Source organism: Musca autumnalis, unplaced genomic scaffold (genome assembly GCF_047663935.1).
Source record: "Musca autumnalis isolate F117 unplaced genomic scaffold, ASM4766393v1 scaffold_1, whole genome shotgun sequence".
NCBI lineage: Eukaryota > Metazoa > Arthropoda > Insecta > Diptera > Muscidae > Musca > Musca autumnalis.
The window spans coordinates 188,606,475-188,625,290 of record NW_027411644.1 but is presented as its reverse complement, the minus strand read 5'-3'; the positions used below and the strand labels follow the sequence as shown (position 1 = coordinate 188,625,290).

The 18,816-nt window shown below is 33.7% G+C and overlaps 1 protein-coding gene across 42 annotated transcripts in view; it reads right to left on the bottom strand.

Annotated features, from left to right (window-relative positions):
• LOC141388847 (protein lap4-like) overlaps positions 1-18,816 on the bottom strand; it is a 667,534-nt gene that overhangs the window by 195,252 nt on the left and 453,466 nt on the right. For all 42 annotated transcript variants that reach the window (XM_073959312.1, XM_073959313.1, XM_073959314.1 and 39 more), the window contains one exon: positions 15,953-16,231. In XM_073959312.1, coding sequence (XP_073815413.1) covers positions 15,953-16,231 — 279 coding nt within the window. The remainder of the gene's footprint in view (positions 1-15,952; positions 16,232-18,816) is intronic.

Sequence of the window (18,816 nt, the reverse complement as noted above, 5' to 3'; positions counted from 1 at the left end):
GGCCCATCGTAATATTTATTCTGGACATAGATCGATCAGCTTCGAATATGGACTATATACGTTCACTCCCTCGAGTACCTTCCACACAAAATTTCAAATTTTGTCGGGGGAAAGTCCATACTTCCTGAGATGTTTGCGGATCCATTGGAAAATTTTACTTAGCGTGCTCCTTGTGGTCTTATTTACAGCGATATTATGTTTTTAGTGGGTAAGTCCATGCTACCTGACATAATTGTCCAAAATCTCTTAATCCTACAGGGACAAACTGAAATGTCTATCGTAAAAAATGACTCCCGAAATAAGATCGCTTTCAAACCCATTTATGTCGATCCATTCCTTCAGGTACTCCTACGCAAAAATTTTGCGATTTAATTCCAATCAAAATTAGTACCAAAACAAAAGTATTTATTCGGAAGGGCCACAATCGTCGAGATAAATTCCCGAATACATATTTTTTGTTTCAATTCACACAGCTGAGGGTATATCTCTATAGATAAAGCCGACTGATACTCTCCTATTGATCCTCACAGTCATTCTGGTATGGAAAGATGAAGGTACGTTAGACACCGATAAAGTAACCATAATGAACTTGTATGAAAAGTATGTAGCTAAACTGTCTCAATTATATACAAGTGAAAAGTAGTTGAGGTTGGCCGGGCCGAACTTTTTATACCCTGCACCATAAAACATTCCCAACAAAAATTGAATGCAAACTAATTCCTTCCCTGTTCACAATTTTAGGAGCAAACCTTTTTTCGACCACGGATACCCCAAATGCCTAAAATATCTAATCTAATCTAAGAAATGTGTTCAACCTGGTGGTACCCTTATATCGCGTCTATATCAAAGTGTGGACCTACTTGACTTTTGGTGGAAAAGTTTTGTAACTGCAAGGAACCTCAAATGTCAAATTACGGCTAGTTCTGTCAAACAATGTTGCTAAGACCCTCAAAATACCGAAAATCGGGAGGTACCACAGAGAACTTCAAATAAAAAATTGCAGCTAGTTCGGTTAAAAATTGTAGATTAAACCCTCAAAATACCGAAAATCGGGAGGTATCGTTATATGGGGTATATATCAAAACATGGACCTTATATTGACGATTTTTGGTGGAGAAGTTTCGTAACCACAGAAAACCTCAAACGTCAAATTACAGCTAGTTCGGTACAAATGTGTAGCTAAACCCTTCAAAATACCGAAAATGAAAGGTACCGTTATATGGGGCCTATACCGAAACATGAAACTATGTTGACGATTTTACGTGAAGAAGTTTTGTGCCCACTGAGAACCTAAAATGTCAAATTACAGCTAGTTCGGTAAAACATTTTAGCTGAAATCCTCAAAATACCGAAAATCGGAATGTACCGTTATAGGGGAGCTACATCAATACTTGGACCAAATTTGACGACTTTTGGTGGAGATGTTTGGTGACCAAAGAGAACATAAAATGCTTGTTCGGTTAAAAATTTTAGCTAAAATCTTGAAAATACCGAAAATCGGAATGTACCGTTATATGGGGGCTATATCAAAACATGGACCAATGTTGAAGATTTTTGGTGGAGAAGTTTAGTGACCACAGAGAACCTCAAATGTGACATTACAGCTAGCTCGGTTAACAATTGTAGCTAAAATTCTTAAAATACCATAATCGGGAGATAATTCTAGCTAAATTAGAATTTTAACCCGATGAAGAATATATACGAGGGCTGAACGATAACTATCTGGTCTAACAATGAAAATGCGAATATTTACCATCAAAAACGGTTTTATTGTTTTCTTAAGTAGTCTCCAGCAGGATTTATATACTTTTTCGTTCGATCAAAGCTATTGGCGTAGCACTTTTTCCAAAATATGGTTTTTGAACGATTTTACAACATCTTCAGGCGACAAAAATCGATGACCACGCATTTTTTTCTTGATGTACTGGAATCAAATGAAGTCATTGGTTCCTCAGTCAGGGTTGTACGGCGGATGACCCATCAATTCCACATTTCGACTGTGAGAGTCCACATTGCCATGATGCAAAATGATTCGTCTTCTCTTGTTCGTTTTTCGAATTTCTCAGACTTCAGGCAAACAAATTGTAGTGTTCCTCAAGCCGTGTAGTCGCCACATGGTTAGTTTAGCCGAAGAAACAGGCGACCTTTTGCTTCGAAGTGCTTCTGACATGAACAACTTTCGTTGGATTTCGTTCGCTTTCGAAGAACCAAATGACCGATTCCTGCTTTGTTTTGGGGTCCTAAGCATAGATCCTGGATTCGTCGTCTGTGACGATCTTATAAACGTCGTTTGAAACAACGCGATCGATTTTATTCACAATTTCTTTGAAACAATGCACTAGAGCCGTTTTTTAAGCGATTATCCAAATTTGCCGGCCAGGTGTTTATGCAATATCAAAGATTAGTTGGTGAAGGAAATGCCTAATGATGGCTCTATCTCACGGTATATAACTCGGCGATCTCGCATTATCCGTTCACGCACGGCATATTTCTTTTTTGGCATAACGATAGATTTTGGGCGACCCTGACTACCTTCGTTTTTTTTTTTTTTGGCGAGGGCAGGCCTCGATTGAATTCATTAAACCAGTTTTTCATAGTCCTATAGGATGGTCCTTTATCGACATACAAAGATTTAATGTGATCGATGCACTCTTGCCGTGATTATCCACGTCGAGAGTTGTGAAAAATACTTGACCGAAAATGTTCACGAGTAAATTCCATTTTTTTGCAAAGTAATTTTTTCAAGTAATTGTAAACAACACATCACATGGTCGTACGACGGACTGTCCTGAGTACGTCTAGGCTAAAAACTGTCAAACTTTCCAAAGAAATTTTCAAAGGACGCAGTGTTGCCTAGGCCAGATAGTTTTCGTGCATCCCTCGTATACTTTATAGGGTCACAAATTATTGCTTCAATGTGTTATAAACGGAAAACCAAACTTAATATACCCTCCATACTATAGTAAAGGGTATAAATAAAAGCATGTGATGCTGTTTGACCTAGGGCTCGAACTAAGACATTGTAAGGTAATATGTAAAGCTTACCATTATATAACGTGGCATCTATTCCGCTACGGAAGTGAGATGTATCAAGAGAAAATGAAGAACATTTAAATAATATGGGAAAGAACTGACGGAGCCTAAGGGACGAAAGTATATTATTCGAAAATGTCACATATATTGGCAACAATCGATAAAAAGACGTTTCTTAAGGGCTGACCCCCACTTGTAAAGCCCAATTAAAACAAATTTTTCATGAATTTTTTTCCACGATAACTACGCAACTTTTTTTAGTAGATTTTTTTTCATCTACATCTACTACTACTTTCTGAATTTTTCTTGTTAAAACATATTACATAGTTTTCTGGCAATTGACCATCTACCAAAGGTTTTTACTTTAAGGAAAGGTCTTATAAGAAACAATTCCCCATTTCTTACACTTTAAAGAGATTTTGCTTTTGCTACGGCAAACACCAAATATCTTTACCAAAATTCCCCCCACCCCGTGTCCATTACACCCGAAACAATTCAAAATGAAATAAATCGCACTTGTTCTACTGGTTCTTTGACTTGCTTTGTAGTTAATTCTAATTATCCACTCAATTGCATACGAAAGCCATTCACCCCATTTCAATTATTACCAAGAACAACAACAAAAATAATAGAGAATACCAAACAAAAACAAAAAAATAACTTTAGGATTTTTTTAATGTTTTGGTAAATGCTTTTTATCATTTGGAACATATTTTCTAATTAAGTTTTTGTTCTTCTTTTTCTTTGTCTTCTTAGTTTAGTTTTCTTGCTTTGCATTGAAGTTAACATTTCAGGTCCATTATATTTAGTCGAGGAAGAAGAAGAAACGACCATTGGAATGACCGCATCATCGTCATCTTTGTAGTCAATGGTACTTCCCTTGCGATGCGATGAAATGAACGGATGATGGAGTAAAACCGAGAAGAGATTTGTTTCGACCAAAAAAACAAAAATTATTTAAAACTTGTGTTCTGGCTGGTTTTTGTGTAATGCTGAATTACATTTTTGTGTTCTTCGTCTTCTTCTTTATTATGTATATCTTCAGTTGAGAGATAATTTTGTCAGTCTTTTTTATATGCTTCTTTTAGATATAAACATCCGCTTTTCATTTAAGCAATTTTCTTTTCTTCATTTGTCTTTAATGAAATGTTATTGTTGTCCAAAGTTTTTATTTCGTTTTGTTTTTGAATTTTGTTTTTGTTATGGTTGGGTTTTTCATTGTGATTTTTTTGTTGAATACAGATTTCATTTTGTGTTGGGAGTTGACAAGGATAATGTGGATTTTTGGAAAAAGAGAAAGAGAAAAAACAGGAAAAAGAAGAAGAAAATTCTTGTTTTAAATGATTGTTTTTAATTTATCGGATTTTCTTTAAGTTTAAATAACATTTTATTTAACAAATTAAGAAAAGTTCAAGTCTTTTTTTTTTGTAGGGTAGCGGATGCAAAGAACGCAAATATGGGATAAGACATCAAAAAGGAAAGAATCAAAAGTCATCACCACATTTATGAAAGTTTGTTTCAAAACATCAAATCGTCCAATATATGGATATGCTCGAAAATGTACAAAAGGTTCTTTGTTTATAGTTGTTTAAAGAAGAGTAGATAGAGAGAGTAAAGGGATAGAGAGTTGCAATTTTGTAGTTGAATATACGAGTTTATGTTTGTTTTGTAGGAATTACATCTTATGCATACAAAATTATAAAAGAAAACATCCAATTATTTATAATTTTCTGATATAAATGTATAAACATATGTTACAAAAAATTTATGAAATAATAAAAAAAAACTTTACAATTCTACAAATTAATTTGGAAATTAGAATTTCTTATAATATAATTTCTTTAATAAAATTGTGTTTTTAGGGCTTAAACTCTATTTCAACCAAAATGATGCTCTGTTGAACTTTTCTGTTAAGTATTCGACTAACATCCCTGAAGTGGTAAAGAGAAGAACTTATTCATATTGAAAAATTAATTTGGAAATTAGAATTTCTTATAATATAATTTCTTTAATAAAATTGTGTTTTTAGGGCTTAAACTCTATTTCAACCAAAATGATGCTCTGTTGAACTTTTCTGTTAAGTATTCGACTAACATCCCTGAAGTGGTAAAGAGAAGAACTTATTCATATTGAAAAATGTGGCCCGAATCTATATTAGTTCAATGATATATGACCTCCAATATCAGACAGAAAACGTGGCATGGTTAGCGAAGTCTCAAATTTACAACAATTGCACCGAGTGGCAATCGTTATCGAGTTAATTCGGAGAGAAAATTCGGCATATATGGCTATTCTGCTACTAACATAGACAAATAAAAGTATAGACAACAAAAGCTTTAATTTGCTGTTCCTAACAGGTGGCGCACAAAGTGCTCTAGTCATTTGACTCAAAGCTAACCGGAGTTAATGAAACCACTCGACTTTGAGAACAATTTAGTTTTGTTCCTTTACTTTTTTAATGGTAAAAGTGGTAAAAGAGAAAACTGTCAGATCCAGTTCGGATTTTATGGCCTCATCTAAACCGGGCTAAATCTACACTTTTTTGCATTTATCAGACCTTTATCTCAGAAACGAATAGGAATTTGGCCTTGCTGTCTTTAGCAATATTGTAGCCCTAAACTAGTAGAACTTATCTTTTGGAAAAATCAAATAAGAAAAACTCCATCTAGGGCATCAAAATCTATAAAATATAGAAAATTTTACATAATTGCTGAAATTCTGGTCAGTATCGGCTACACTTTGAACCAAGTAACCTTTTGCAAAAATCTTCCAAATAAAGTTCTCAACAATTCTTTAGAACATTCTGAAATTCTAAAGTGCTTACTTCATGTTGTTTAAGCGGTATTTTGCATCATATCGTTTACAACACGTATTTCAAACACAGTTCACACCAACAGTTTATTCTCGCATTTCGGATTTCCCTACATTATTGACATTTTTATTAAATCGTCGTTGAAAGATGTACTAAAAACAACGAGATAGAGGAATTTTACAACAATGACATGTTCTGAAGAGTTGTGTATTACATTCCAGGGAATATTTTTCCAAAAGAAAATATTCAGAAAAAATTAACGGTTTTGGAGATACGGTGCAAAATGTATAAAAATTGTGGAATTTTTACATATTTTTGAAATTTGAGGTAATAAATGTAGTTTTTCGAGTTCATTATTTCTCCAAATATTTTATTCTTGTCCTTATCTACGAATTTGCTTCAGAGTTCAGAAGAAGATTCGCATTGGTTTTAGAGATATAGCCCCGAATTTCTTTAAAAACTCAAAATTTAACCATGCTTAGATGGGGCCATAAAATCCGAGCTGGATCTGACACAACAAAACCCAACTAGGGTTTCTTGTCGTTTGGGCCTGTACATTCAAAAAATCCTCAGTTCGAATTGTTTGAACAAGATCACCTTAAAAATGTTGCACAGTGTTATTCCACAAACATCCCAGAAGCGGCAAGTGAGGGGATGGATGGTGTTGTACTCGATAAGCCCACAAAAATATATGATGATCGGTGCAGTCCTTCCCTACCCATAGTGAATACCGCTTAAAAAAAAACAAATTTTTCGTATGTGGTCATTTGTCACAAAACTGTTTTTACAGTGTTTTATTTAATGTATTATGAATTGGTAATTGTTTTCTTTACTCAACATTTCATTTTTTAACTTATATAGTAATAAATTGATCTCAAATACAAGTTATTGTATTTGGCGATTTGAAATACTATTTTGCCGATTTGACTATTTTGGCTCCCGAAAATTGACGATTTTTACCTAACTTATCTGGCATCACTGCCTGTGGTAGAAGAGAAAGGCTCTCTCTCCTCTCTCACTCTCGTAAAAATTGCTTACAGTTTTACCACCTTTTGGGGTTAAAGAACGCTTTGCAGGTTAAAAATGGTGACCTCAGTAGGCCTATTCTGTAACTTTTATCGACTAAAAAGTTGTTAACATTTCTTTTGTTTTTGTAACAAACAAATATAAAATAAACAATGAGTAAAGTGGTTAAAAAGTTACAGAATAGGCACACAGGTAAGTAAAGGAACACAACTTTTATTCGTTTTTCTACAATCTGGCAGCTGTCTTTGTATTTTTTTTTTTTAATTCATCGTGTGTTCTACAAGTTAAATTAACCAAAACATGTTTTTCGGTGAATAATAAATCATACTTGTTTATATTTTTTAAAAAATTTTATAGTCTGTTGCAGTACTGCAAGAATCTACGAATTTTTACTATTTTCTTCGATAACATAAAGGAAAAAATGTTATCGTAGTAGTGCAGGTTCTGGAACAGAGCATTAATTTGAGTGAGAGAGTAGCTTTCACTCAACCCGTAAAACACTGTCAGCGACATCTATTGCTTCAAATTTTTTCGAAGATGGGATCTGAGAAACATTTGTAGTCTATACATTCATTGGTCTATGCTACTACCTTGAAACGGGTTCGTAATCATTGAATACTAACTACACATTTTTCAGATGTAATTCGAAACATTTCAATTGTAATTCGAATTATTTCATTTGTAATTCGAATGTATCCATATGTAATTCGAATTATTCCATTTGTAATTCGAATTATTCCACTTGAAATTCGAATTATTATATTTGTAATTCCAATTATTCTATTTGTAATTCGTATTATTATATTTGGAATCCGAATTATAGCATTTGGAATTTGAATTAATCCATTTGGAATTCAAATTATTTCATTTGTAATTCGAAGAACCAAATATAAAAACAATGCAAAAAATTTTTCACATTTTTTTGTTTCGAATTACAAATGGATAAATTCGAATTACAAAAAAAATAATTCGAAGTAGAAATAAAATATCTCGAATTACAAATAGAATAATTGGAATTCCAAATGGAATAATTCGAATTACAAATTGAATAATTCGAATTACAAATAGAATTCTCGAATTACAAATAGAATTCTCGAATTACAAATAGAATTCTCGAATTACAAATGGAATTCTCGAATTAAAACTAAATTGTTTCGAATTACAAATAGAATAATCGAATAACAAATGAAATGTTACAAATTGCAACTGGAATGTTTCGAATTACACTCGAAAAAGTTGTATTCGTTTAAAAATGTGGACCTACATTAGGGTGTGGCGATTTGAACACCACCACGGGCGCCTGGATTTTCTGATTATTGGGATTGTACTGAGCAAAAAAGTCCACTAGACCATATGTCTACGGTGAAAATCGAGCCCCCGGATTTTGACTTGAAGCTTTTGTTCAAGGTTTTTTGGATATTTTGGCATATATGTAACAGTCAAACCACTGAGATTTTCGATCCAATACAAAGACAAAAATTGTAGCCAAGACAATAATTAACAACTTTCTAGTACACAGCAAAAGCATTGGAACGCTCCTTCAGTCAGTTATGGCCCCGAGAATGTGCACATTTTTCGGAAAATATCGGTAAATTACACTGTGCTACAAAATTTGAGTGGGTGGAAATTTCCTTTTGGAGTTGAAAGCCCTTGGTGAGTGCATTAAGAACGCAAAAGGAAATTTTCAGGATACGTCAAGTTTCTGAGATATGGTTTGGCCAAAATATCCTTGAAAAAAATTTCAAGTCAAAATCCCGGGCTCAATTTTCACCCTAGACATATGGTATAGTGGACTTTTTTGCTCAGTACAATCCCAAGAATCAGAAACTCCAGGCGCCCACTATCACTTTTTTCCTTCCACACAAATCGCCCCGGCCTAACCTACATACCATACGTACGATTATATCAAAACTTTGTTGGGGAAGTTCTATACAGTTTCGTTCCTATTTGCAATCTGGAGAAGATATGCCATTTAAATTCATAATTGAAGACAATTAGTAAGAAAATAAAGGATATGTTATTTTATACCCTCTACCAAACAACCACCAATGGTTGATTGAACCAGGGTTTCGGATTCTACGAGCCGGAGTCGGAAAAAATAACTCGACTCCGACTCCGGGCAAAATTTTTTCCACGTTATAGAAATATAGCATTAAATTTAGAACAAGAACATTTTTTTAAAAATCATTATTTATTTTAAAAGAAAGGTATAAGAAAACACATATGCAAACGGTATATTATACTAAGTTAAAGGACAATTCACAGGATATTTACTATCCTCTGAAGTGTAGTCTATTCATCCCTATTTTGTTGATCCAATTGATTCGATACATTTTTGCAAACAAATGTAAAGTTCAATGACAATAGAATTAAGATTGGACCATAAACCTCTTTCGTCAGAAGTCTTACTGGTCTACTGGTATTCTCATCTTGTTTTTTTTTTTTTTTTGAGAAGTCATCCCTGTCTTCTATTAAAGACATTGTGGTCTCTATAGGAAATCTTACTAAATACCCTTTGACACAAAATGGAAGTCAAAATCTGGGGGTGGAAAAATTCCTTTTCGGAATGAAAGCCCCCAACTGAGAAACCCAAAGGATCCCATTTCTGAGTTATGACATAATGATTTTTTGATTGACCCCCATCAAATAGAAAATAGCTTTATATCTCTGTTGGGAGACATAGTTTCATCATTTTTTAGATGACATGTTTTCAGTTAAATGGAATGAGGAACCTTTCTGTTGAACAAATGAATGAACAAGGAATGAAAGCCCCCAACTGAGAAACCCAAAGGATCCCATTTCTGAGTTATGACATAATGATTTTTTGATTGACCCCCATCAATCATTGAGAAAATAGCTTTATATCTCTGTTGGGAGATATAGTTTCATCATTTTTAGATGACATGTTTTCAGTTAAATGGAATGAGGAACCTTTCTGTTGAACATGCTGTCCTTCTAGCTCAGTTCCTTTAGGTCCTTTTTCTTCTTGAAAAGTAAAACAAATTGAAATTTTCTACAAAAATGTTCCTTTGAAAATTATATGTATGTAGGTTTTCATATCCAAGAACTCGATATTGTTACGTCTTCATTGTCCTTAATCAGTTTTACCCGTTACTTTCTCAAAAAAGTTAATGTTTATGTATTTCGGCAAATTTCTCGTAATATATTAACTATATATGAAATTCGGATGGTTACGTTTCTGAATTAGGCCATCTGAATTAGGCCATCATAAATTTATTGTTGGTCAACGACAGATTCATCCTGCCATAACTCAGAAGTCTGATTAACGGCGAATCTTTCGTCTAGGATTCATTATATACTCATTGAGGGATTTAGATGGAGACATTCAAATAACCGCATCTGTCCAGGAACAAATATTCATGTGTATCCGAGTTTTCTACACAATCAATATCATATACGAAATTCCTTCTAGCTCAGTTCCTTCATGTCCTTTTTCTTCTTGAACTCAAAAAGTAAAACAAATTGAAATTTTCTACAAAAATGTTCCTTCGAAAATTATATGTATGTAGGTTTTCATATCCAAGAACTCGATATTGTTACGTCTTCATTGTCCTTTATCAGTTTTACCCGTTACTTTCTCAAAAAAGTTAATGTTTATGTATTTCGGCAAATTTCGCGTAATATATTAACTATATATGAAATTCGGATGGTTACGTTTCTGAATTAGGCCATCTAAATTCATTGTTGGTCAACGACAGATTCATCCTGCCATAACTCAGAAGTCTGATTAACGGCGAATCTTTCGTCTAGGATTCATTATATACTCATTGAGGGCTTTAGATGTAGACATTCAAATTACCGGATCTGTCCGCCAGGAAGAGATATAGTTCATGTGTATCCGTGTTTTCTACACAATCAATAGCATATACATAATTCAATGAAATACATAATCATAGAGTTTTCATAAGAAAGGATCGGGTAAAAGTGATAAAGGACAACGAAAACATGACAATATCGATTTCTTGTCCTAGTGGACCGACCCTACATACATTTTTCCTAGCAACATTTTTGTAGAATATTTTCATGCGCGAAATCTCATTGTTTGCTAATTTTTCAGTTCCAGAAAACATACATCTGCCTACGTGCTAGGTGATGTACACAATATATCTCAAATATTTCAATAATATTATCCACTCCACACCAAAGTTCAAAAAAGGTAAGGGGTGATCCCTACTTATAAATGTCATAAAAAAGTATAAAGTTTAAATAGCATAGAATAAGTCGATCGGAATAATATTGCCTTAATATGCAGCATATAAACTGTGTTTTTCTCGAAATCGGCCACAAAATATATGACAATTGGTTTATTAGTTTTCGAGATAGAATTGGCACCGCAAATTGCATTAATAAAAACAAGGTTTCGTAGACGACCTCAAAAAAAAAATCTCGGAAAAAATCATGAAAAATGGCATTTATTGAGCTTTACAACCGGTGTCTCCTTTTAAGGCTAAGTACACTAAAATGTTGGCTTATATCCAGTATGAAACTTTGTCATGAATTCCTTATAATTTTTATTGCATGTAGCCCTCTTGATTTGTATTGCCCCTTTATTTTCACATATTTTGAAAGCTTAAAGATTTTCCGTCCAGAATATGCTCGTACAAAAAAGGAAAATCGACAAAAACTTTCTAACTTTTTCAATGTAAGATTCGGCAGAAACAATATTGACATGTTCGAGTGTATTCCAAAGAATGCCCTTTCTAATGAATATGTAAGGAAAAACTAACACATTAGCCTTTAAAGGCCAAAATATAGGAAAAAGTTAATAACACTGTGTAACATTTTTGAGCCAATCGCGTGCAAACAACTTCTGTCTACAATTTTATGAAAGTAGAGAACCAATAGGCAAAAATCATATTTGGGTTTTGTTTTCTTAGATCGGGTTCGGTTTTTATGGCCTCATCTAAACATGGTTAAAGATCGAATTTTAAAACAAATCGGGGCTGTATCTCTAAAACCAATACGAATCTTGTTTTGACATCTGCAGCAAACTTGTAGATAAGAGCAAGAAGAAAATATTTGGAGGGATAGTGAACTCGAAAAACTGCATTTATCGCCTCAAATTTTATAATATATCTAAAAATTCTATAATTTGTGTATATTTCGCAGCGTATCTCCCAAAATGTTAAATTCTTCTTAATGTTACCTTTTGGGAAAATATTCTTTGGAATGTAATACACAACTCTTCAGAACATTATATTGGTGTAAAATGCCTCTATCACCTTGTTTGTAGCAAATTTTTCAACAACAATTTGGTAAATATTTCAATAATTCATTGAAATCCCCAACATGAGAATAATCAGCCTGTGTGAACATTGTTTGAAATAAGTTTTGTAAAAGGTATGTTATGAAATACCCATTAAACAACGTGAAATAACCATTTTAGAGTTTCAGAATTTTCTGAAGAATTGATGGTCACATTATTTGGAACATTTTTTGAATAGTTTAGTTGTTACTGACCAGAATTTCAGAAATTATGTAAACTTTTCTATATTTTAACGAGTTTGATGCGCTAGATGCAGTTTTTCCTAGTTCATCTGTTTGACACATAAGGGCTACAATATTGCTGAAGACTGCAAAGCAAAATTCTTATTAGTTTCGGAGATAAAGGTCCGATCCCTGGAAAAAATGCTCATTTTAGGTCGGTTTAGATGAGGCCATAAAATCTAAACCCGATCTAAAAACACAAAACCCAATTAAGGTTTTTGTAGTCTCAATATGTACTTTCAGAAAATGCCTTTTAGAAGTTGTTGCATTTCCAGTGTTGCACAGTATAATTTGTGAACATTTTATTCATTTTTAGTGGTATAGGAATTCACACTCGGAGTCGGAGTCGTGAAAAAACTCGTATGGAGTCGGAGTCGAGCCAAAAATACCTCGACTCCGAAAACCTGGATTGAATGCCACTAAAAAAATGAGCACAAAGATACAGGTAAAAAACCAGTAGACGCGTGTTTTATTGTGGGATTTCCGACTATAAATTTATTGGGCCCAAATCACATGTAATTGGATATACATATACATACATATGGTAAAAACCAAAAATATCCCAGCAAAATGTTCGATGCCAAGGATGCTATTGAATCATGGGTGCAAGTGATCTGGCATGTCATCTTTTTAGCATTTTCACTCATGAATTTTATATGAGCGTGACCACCATAAGATGACATTCATTTTCGCATCTTAAGATGACATTCATTGTCGGATCCTAAGCATGTCATTTTGACCAATGCTTTGACATGTGATTTTCACCAACCCTTTGGCATGACATTTTCATGTCTTGTTTGGAAAATGGAAAATTATGTATTGAAATATGATTTTCATGACAAACCAAACTCTTTTTTAATTCGAACTAATTCATGAAATAACTAGAACTAATTTATCAGCATAAAGTTTACACCCAAAATTTCAATTTAATCACCGCCGCTGCACCGCAACATAATTTACTTCGTCCACACTCAGCCACTGATTTTGTTTCATCTTACAAAAGCTTTTCTATTAACTTGTCATCACCAGTTCAGATTTCGACATGGACAACAACAGCTCTTCTTTAAGAATTTCTACACCTTTTTCAGATGTAATTCGAATTATTTTAATTGTAATTCGAGAATTCTATTTGTAATTCGTAACATTTTATTTGTAATTCGAATTATTCCATTTGTAATTCAAAATATTCCATTTGTAATTCGAATTATTCCATTTGAAATTTGAATTATTCCATTTGTAATTCGAATTATTTCATTTGTAATTCGAATTATTCCATTTGTAATTCGAATTATTCCATTTGAAATTCGAATTATTCCATTTGTAATCGAATTATTCCATTTGTAATTCGAATGATTTCATGTGTATTTCAAATAAAATATTTCGAATTACAAATGGAGTAATTCGAATTTCAAATGATGTTTAAGTTAGAAACTCTCTATTGGTATTTTCACTACAAATCTCCAGGGAGCCTTTGTTCGCCTAGTTCGGATCGCAGAGAGGCCTCCCTTCCTTAAGTGTTCTCTACAAACCCTCTGAGAAACTATGTTCGCTTACGGCGGACCGTAGGGTGATATTTCCAATCATTGCCCTACAAATCTTCTCAGAGACTATGTTCGCTCAGCGCGGATCGTAGAGAGTACTCTCTTGGTAGTGGAATTTCTCTGGATTCCGATTTGACATATAAAAAGATTAGTCCTCGTGGTTAAATCGATTTTCTGGTATTTTTTGATTTTCTGTCTGACAGAAAAACAAAATTTTGTATTTCAAAATACAATTTTCTTTATTCAAATAAACACCCAAAAAAAAAGAAATTTACTTGAATCCCATCTATATTCATACGTTCTTCTCAATAAATCGTTCAATTAAACTTATTCGTGCAGGAAACTAAACAAATCTAATCTCATCTCGAAATCAAAATTCATATAGCTATAGGTATATTCCTTTCAAATACTCTTAAACGGTAAACAAGCTTAGAAAACTATGTAAAATCACCCTTAATTGTTCGTAAATAAAAGCTATTATACACTCTAATCAAAAGAAATATTGAAAAAAAAATTAAAACCAAAATAGGAAATGATGGAAAAACCTGAAATTATTACAAACCAATAGTAACAAGAACAACAACTGCAAACTAAAACAGAATACCAATTTTTTGCACACATTCAATAAATGCAGATACATATGTTTTCATTTTCCGATTTGCATTTAGCAAAGGAGTTTCAGTCAAAAGGAAATTAAATGGTTTTTTCTTAATTTTACTCAAAAGGAAATGTAAAACAAGAGGAGATGCACACAGAAGGATGATTGGTGGTTGCCTGGCAGCACAAATGCATAAAAGCTGAATAGTAATAAATTCACAGTAGAAACAAAAGTAGCAAACAATTTAACAGGAAGGAACACGTTTTGCAATATAACAACAATGTGAATTAAGAAATAAATAGGAAGAATATTTGTGTTGATATGTGTGTGTTGGTCAGTACTTGTAGTAAGTATTTACGTTGTAGATGTGTAATAAATTTGTATCATTTCTTTTGTTAAACAATTGTAAATAATATTTAATTATTTATTGTATTTGTGTTAGTATTACACATTTTGTAGTATGTGTGTTTTTGGTGATTGTACAATATGTTTTTGTTATTTAAAACGTACAAATGTGTTCCAAATATCGGCCAATTCAAAAGAACTTAACATAAGTGTTGTTGTTCTTTTAGAGCTATTATTTAGAACACAACTGCTTTCATGTTTACAAATTGTTTATGGGGTTTTGTAAACATTTGCTATTTATTATAGTTATTTGGATTTCGAATATTTTGAAACATTGTGGGGGACAAACATAACAGGTGAACATTTTATTAATTTTTATTTTTAAATTCTTTAAAACATTTTTATACAAATTAAAAAATTTCAATTCAAGTGTGCGATCTGATCAATGTTTAATATATTTTTTTGAAGTTTTTTTCAGCTCAAAATTTCCAAAAAGTCAAAAAATGTTCACCCTATTGATATTGTTGTTTGTTTGTAATGTCTCAACAACATCGTTCAATGATGAGTTAAATACAATTAGCACTAGCATAAACGGATTAAAACACAAACTTGTTGAAATGGATTAAACACAACAAAAATGACAAGAACAACAACAGCAACAAGTAGTAGAAATGCGGAAGTGATATATGTATAAGGAAATGCATACAAATACATACAGCAATACATACATATGTATAAATAATGCATACAATATAAGTGTATGCAAATATACACATACATATGTATGTACATATGTAAATATAGGTAAGTAAAACACAAGTAAATAACATTTAAACAAACACACAGATATAAAGGAAAAAACATTTATCATGACATACATACATACACACACACTTTAACGGTAGACAGACAAATACTTTAAAAATATTTACTTGGCATAAGACAATTTATATATGTATATTTAAATACATTATATATGCACATTATATGTATGTAATATGCATAAAACACATAGATAGTAAATCCATTGTATGTATGTGTGTGCGTTTAATGTTTTAAATACATAAAAAATTGTGTTTAACAACATACCTGTGGTGTCTGGGGTTGTGATACTGGGGAAGGAGTGGTTGTTGTTGTCGTCGTAGAGGAGGAGGCTGGTGATGGTGTTACAACACTACCGGCTCCAATACCACCACTTGCCACACCAGTGGGCGATGTTGCTGGTGGCAGTGCTGGATTTGTGTCAAGTGTATGCTTTGATATCACCACCGTTGTAGTCTTTTGGATTTTATCCTGGTCATGGTGTTCAGATGGTGATTTAGGTGGTCCTGAGGTAAATGCATCAGCTGCTCTTACAATTTCTAATACCTGCAACAAAAAGCAAAGGAAATGGAGCATAAGGATTATATGTTTTTTTTTTCTCTTTTGACTAATGTTATGGAGGAAATTGCAATGCAGCAATTTTTCACTTTCAATTTTGAATTTTTTTTTAAGTAAAATAATCTGTAGGTAAACAAACTTCAAACACAAACACAAAATTGACTTTGAATCTCTTGTAGCATTAATTAAATTTCCAAGCACACTGAAAAATAGTTTCAAAGCCAGGGATGGGAAATGTTTGGGGGCTAGGGAACGTAATTATGGCGATTTCTAACCAAGAATATAGGATTTTTTAAACTAATAAGAAAGTATCAGTCAGTTGTGCTGACAGAGATACACCCTCAGCACCTGGTCAAAAAAAGAAGCAGACACAAAAAATTGTACAGTTTAATAGTAACCGTGAAAAACAACCTGCTGCAAACAATTCCAAATAGATTCGAGACGAGAAACTCCCTGCAAAGACTATCTTGCGGATTTGCCATTTTAGTTGGTGCCGTCAGGATTTCTTGTAACTTTTAGGCCATTATCGCAGGAAGTATGGATTTGCCCCAGAAAAAATTGTATCATCCGAAAGGGGGCCGCAAGGACAACCCGCTGAAAAAATTTCAAAAAAATCCGAGAGGAGCTTTCAAACTATACTTTTTCCGAATTTTATGATTTTTGGTACAAGACTGATAAACATACAAACACAAAAAAATTTACCGTGGTAATAGCCACCATGAAAACCAACCTGCTGCAAAAAATTTCATATAGATTCGAGACGAGTCCTCAAACTGCACTTTTCTCAAATGTTGTTTGGGGCTACCCGAAGGACGGGGCCCTTATAGTCCATATTCCAACCTGATACATGAATGAACGAATTAACACGATGTGCAAAGATTGGACTAATCAGAAACTCCCTGCAAGAATTATCTTGCGGACTTGCCATTTTAGTTGGTGCCGCCCAGGAAGTATGGATTTGCACCAGAACAAAAATGTATTTTCCTAAAGGGGGCCGCAAGGACAACCTGCTGAAAAAAATTCAAAAAAAACCGAGGGGAGCTTTCAAACTTCACTTTTTCCGAATTTTGCGAGTGTTATCTTGCGTCAGAGTTTCTTGGAGCTTTTATGCCATTATCTCAGTAGGTATGGACTTACCCCCAAGAAAATTTCAACGCCGTAAAAGGGGTCGCAAGGAGAACCTACTGAAATAAATTTCGAAACAATCCGAGTGGAGCTCTTAAGCTTCTCGTTTTCCGAATTTTGTGTGGGCGGCACATGAAGGAGTGGACCGAGATATGTAGTTTATATTCGAACCCGATCTATATCTGGAAGGAATAATACGATTTGCAAAGTTTGGACTAAATTGATTGCCCCCTTCGAGAGTTATCGTTCATACCATTTTACAGAATTTTTTTTAACTTTTGTGGTACTCGAAGGAGTGAACCGATATGACCCATGTTCGAACTTAAATTAAATTTGGGCAAAATATTTATTAAATTGTTTAATCTTTGTTATATTTTCATGTGACTCTCCCACACGGTTGAATAATATATCGGGTAGGTTTATTGACGACTTGTTGCGGACTCCACTAGTTTACTAATGGACAGAAATGTCTCATTTGATGAGAAAGTCTCAACTGCTAGTAATTTACAATCGGTGTTTGAAGATGCTATCGACTCATCAGTCTCCATACAAAAAGCTGAAAACATGTCCTTGGATGAGCTTCCCCCTAGGATTATCGGCTTTATTGAGGAACGTAGGCGAATCTACAGCACAATGTGCAGAACTAATGAATCTCGCGTTAACACTCTAAAAGCGGTTGTAAAGGTTATACGATTCGCATATTCGAGTAACAGCTATTTCAGAACATCTTGGAGGGTATTCGAGTAAATAAAAGAACCTTCGGTAAGATCTAGGTTCCAATAGCAGTGGACACCTTAAAGCGAGTTGGTAAGTTCATTGACTCAGAGGGTAAACACTGTTAAACCTCAAGCTGATGGACCGATTGATAGCCCGCCAAAAAGTTTAGTGGCTTGGAAATAAAAACATGCTTTTAGATGAGCTTCCACCTTATGATTAACGGTTTTATTCCACACAATGCGTGGAACTAATGAGGCCTGGAGATTTAACACACCAAAAAAGGAGGTAAGCAAATACTGCGATCACATTATAGCTTATTCGATCCGCATTTTTGAGCAATAGCGTTACCACAACTTCTTAGATGGCAATAGAGTAGATAAAGTAACCATCGCTTATGTCTAGGCTGCAGCAGGAGTGGCCTCAAGGGACCGAGTTAATTGACTCAGGTGGTACACATTTTGTTGAGGACACTGCTAAACTGAATCTCTAGCTGATCGATTTCATAAAAACGACTTTGGATCCGCTGATGAAACAGTGGGACAGTTTTATTTAGTTTCTTTTCTATTCTATTCATCCACTCACTGAACCTAAGATACTTTTCAAGAACCTGGTGGTACACAGTTTGAAGAAATTGTCACCATCGATTGTGATAGCTATCGTCTTATTACGATGCCTTCAGCTTTTGGGCAGCTATACGAGTCTTTCGTAATTAAGTGACTTAAGAAAGTAGA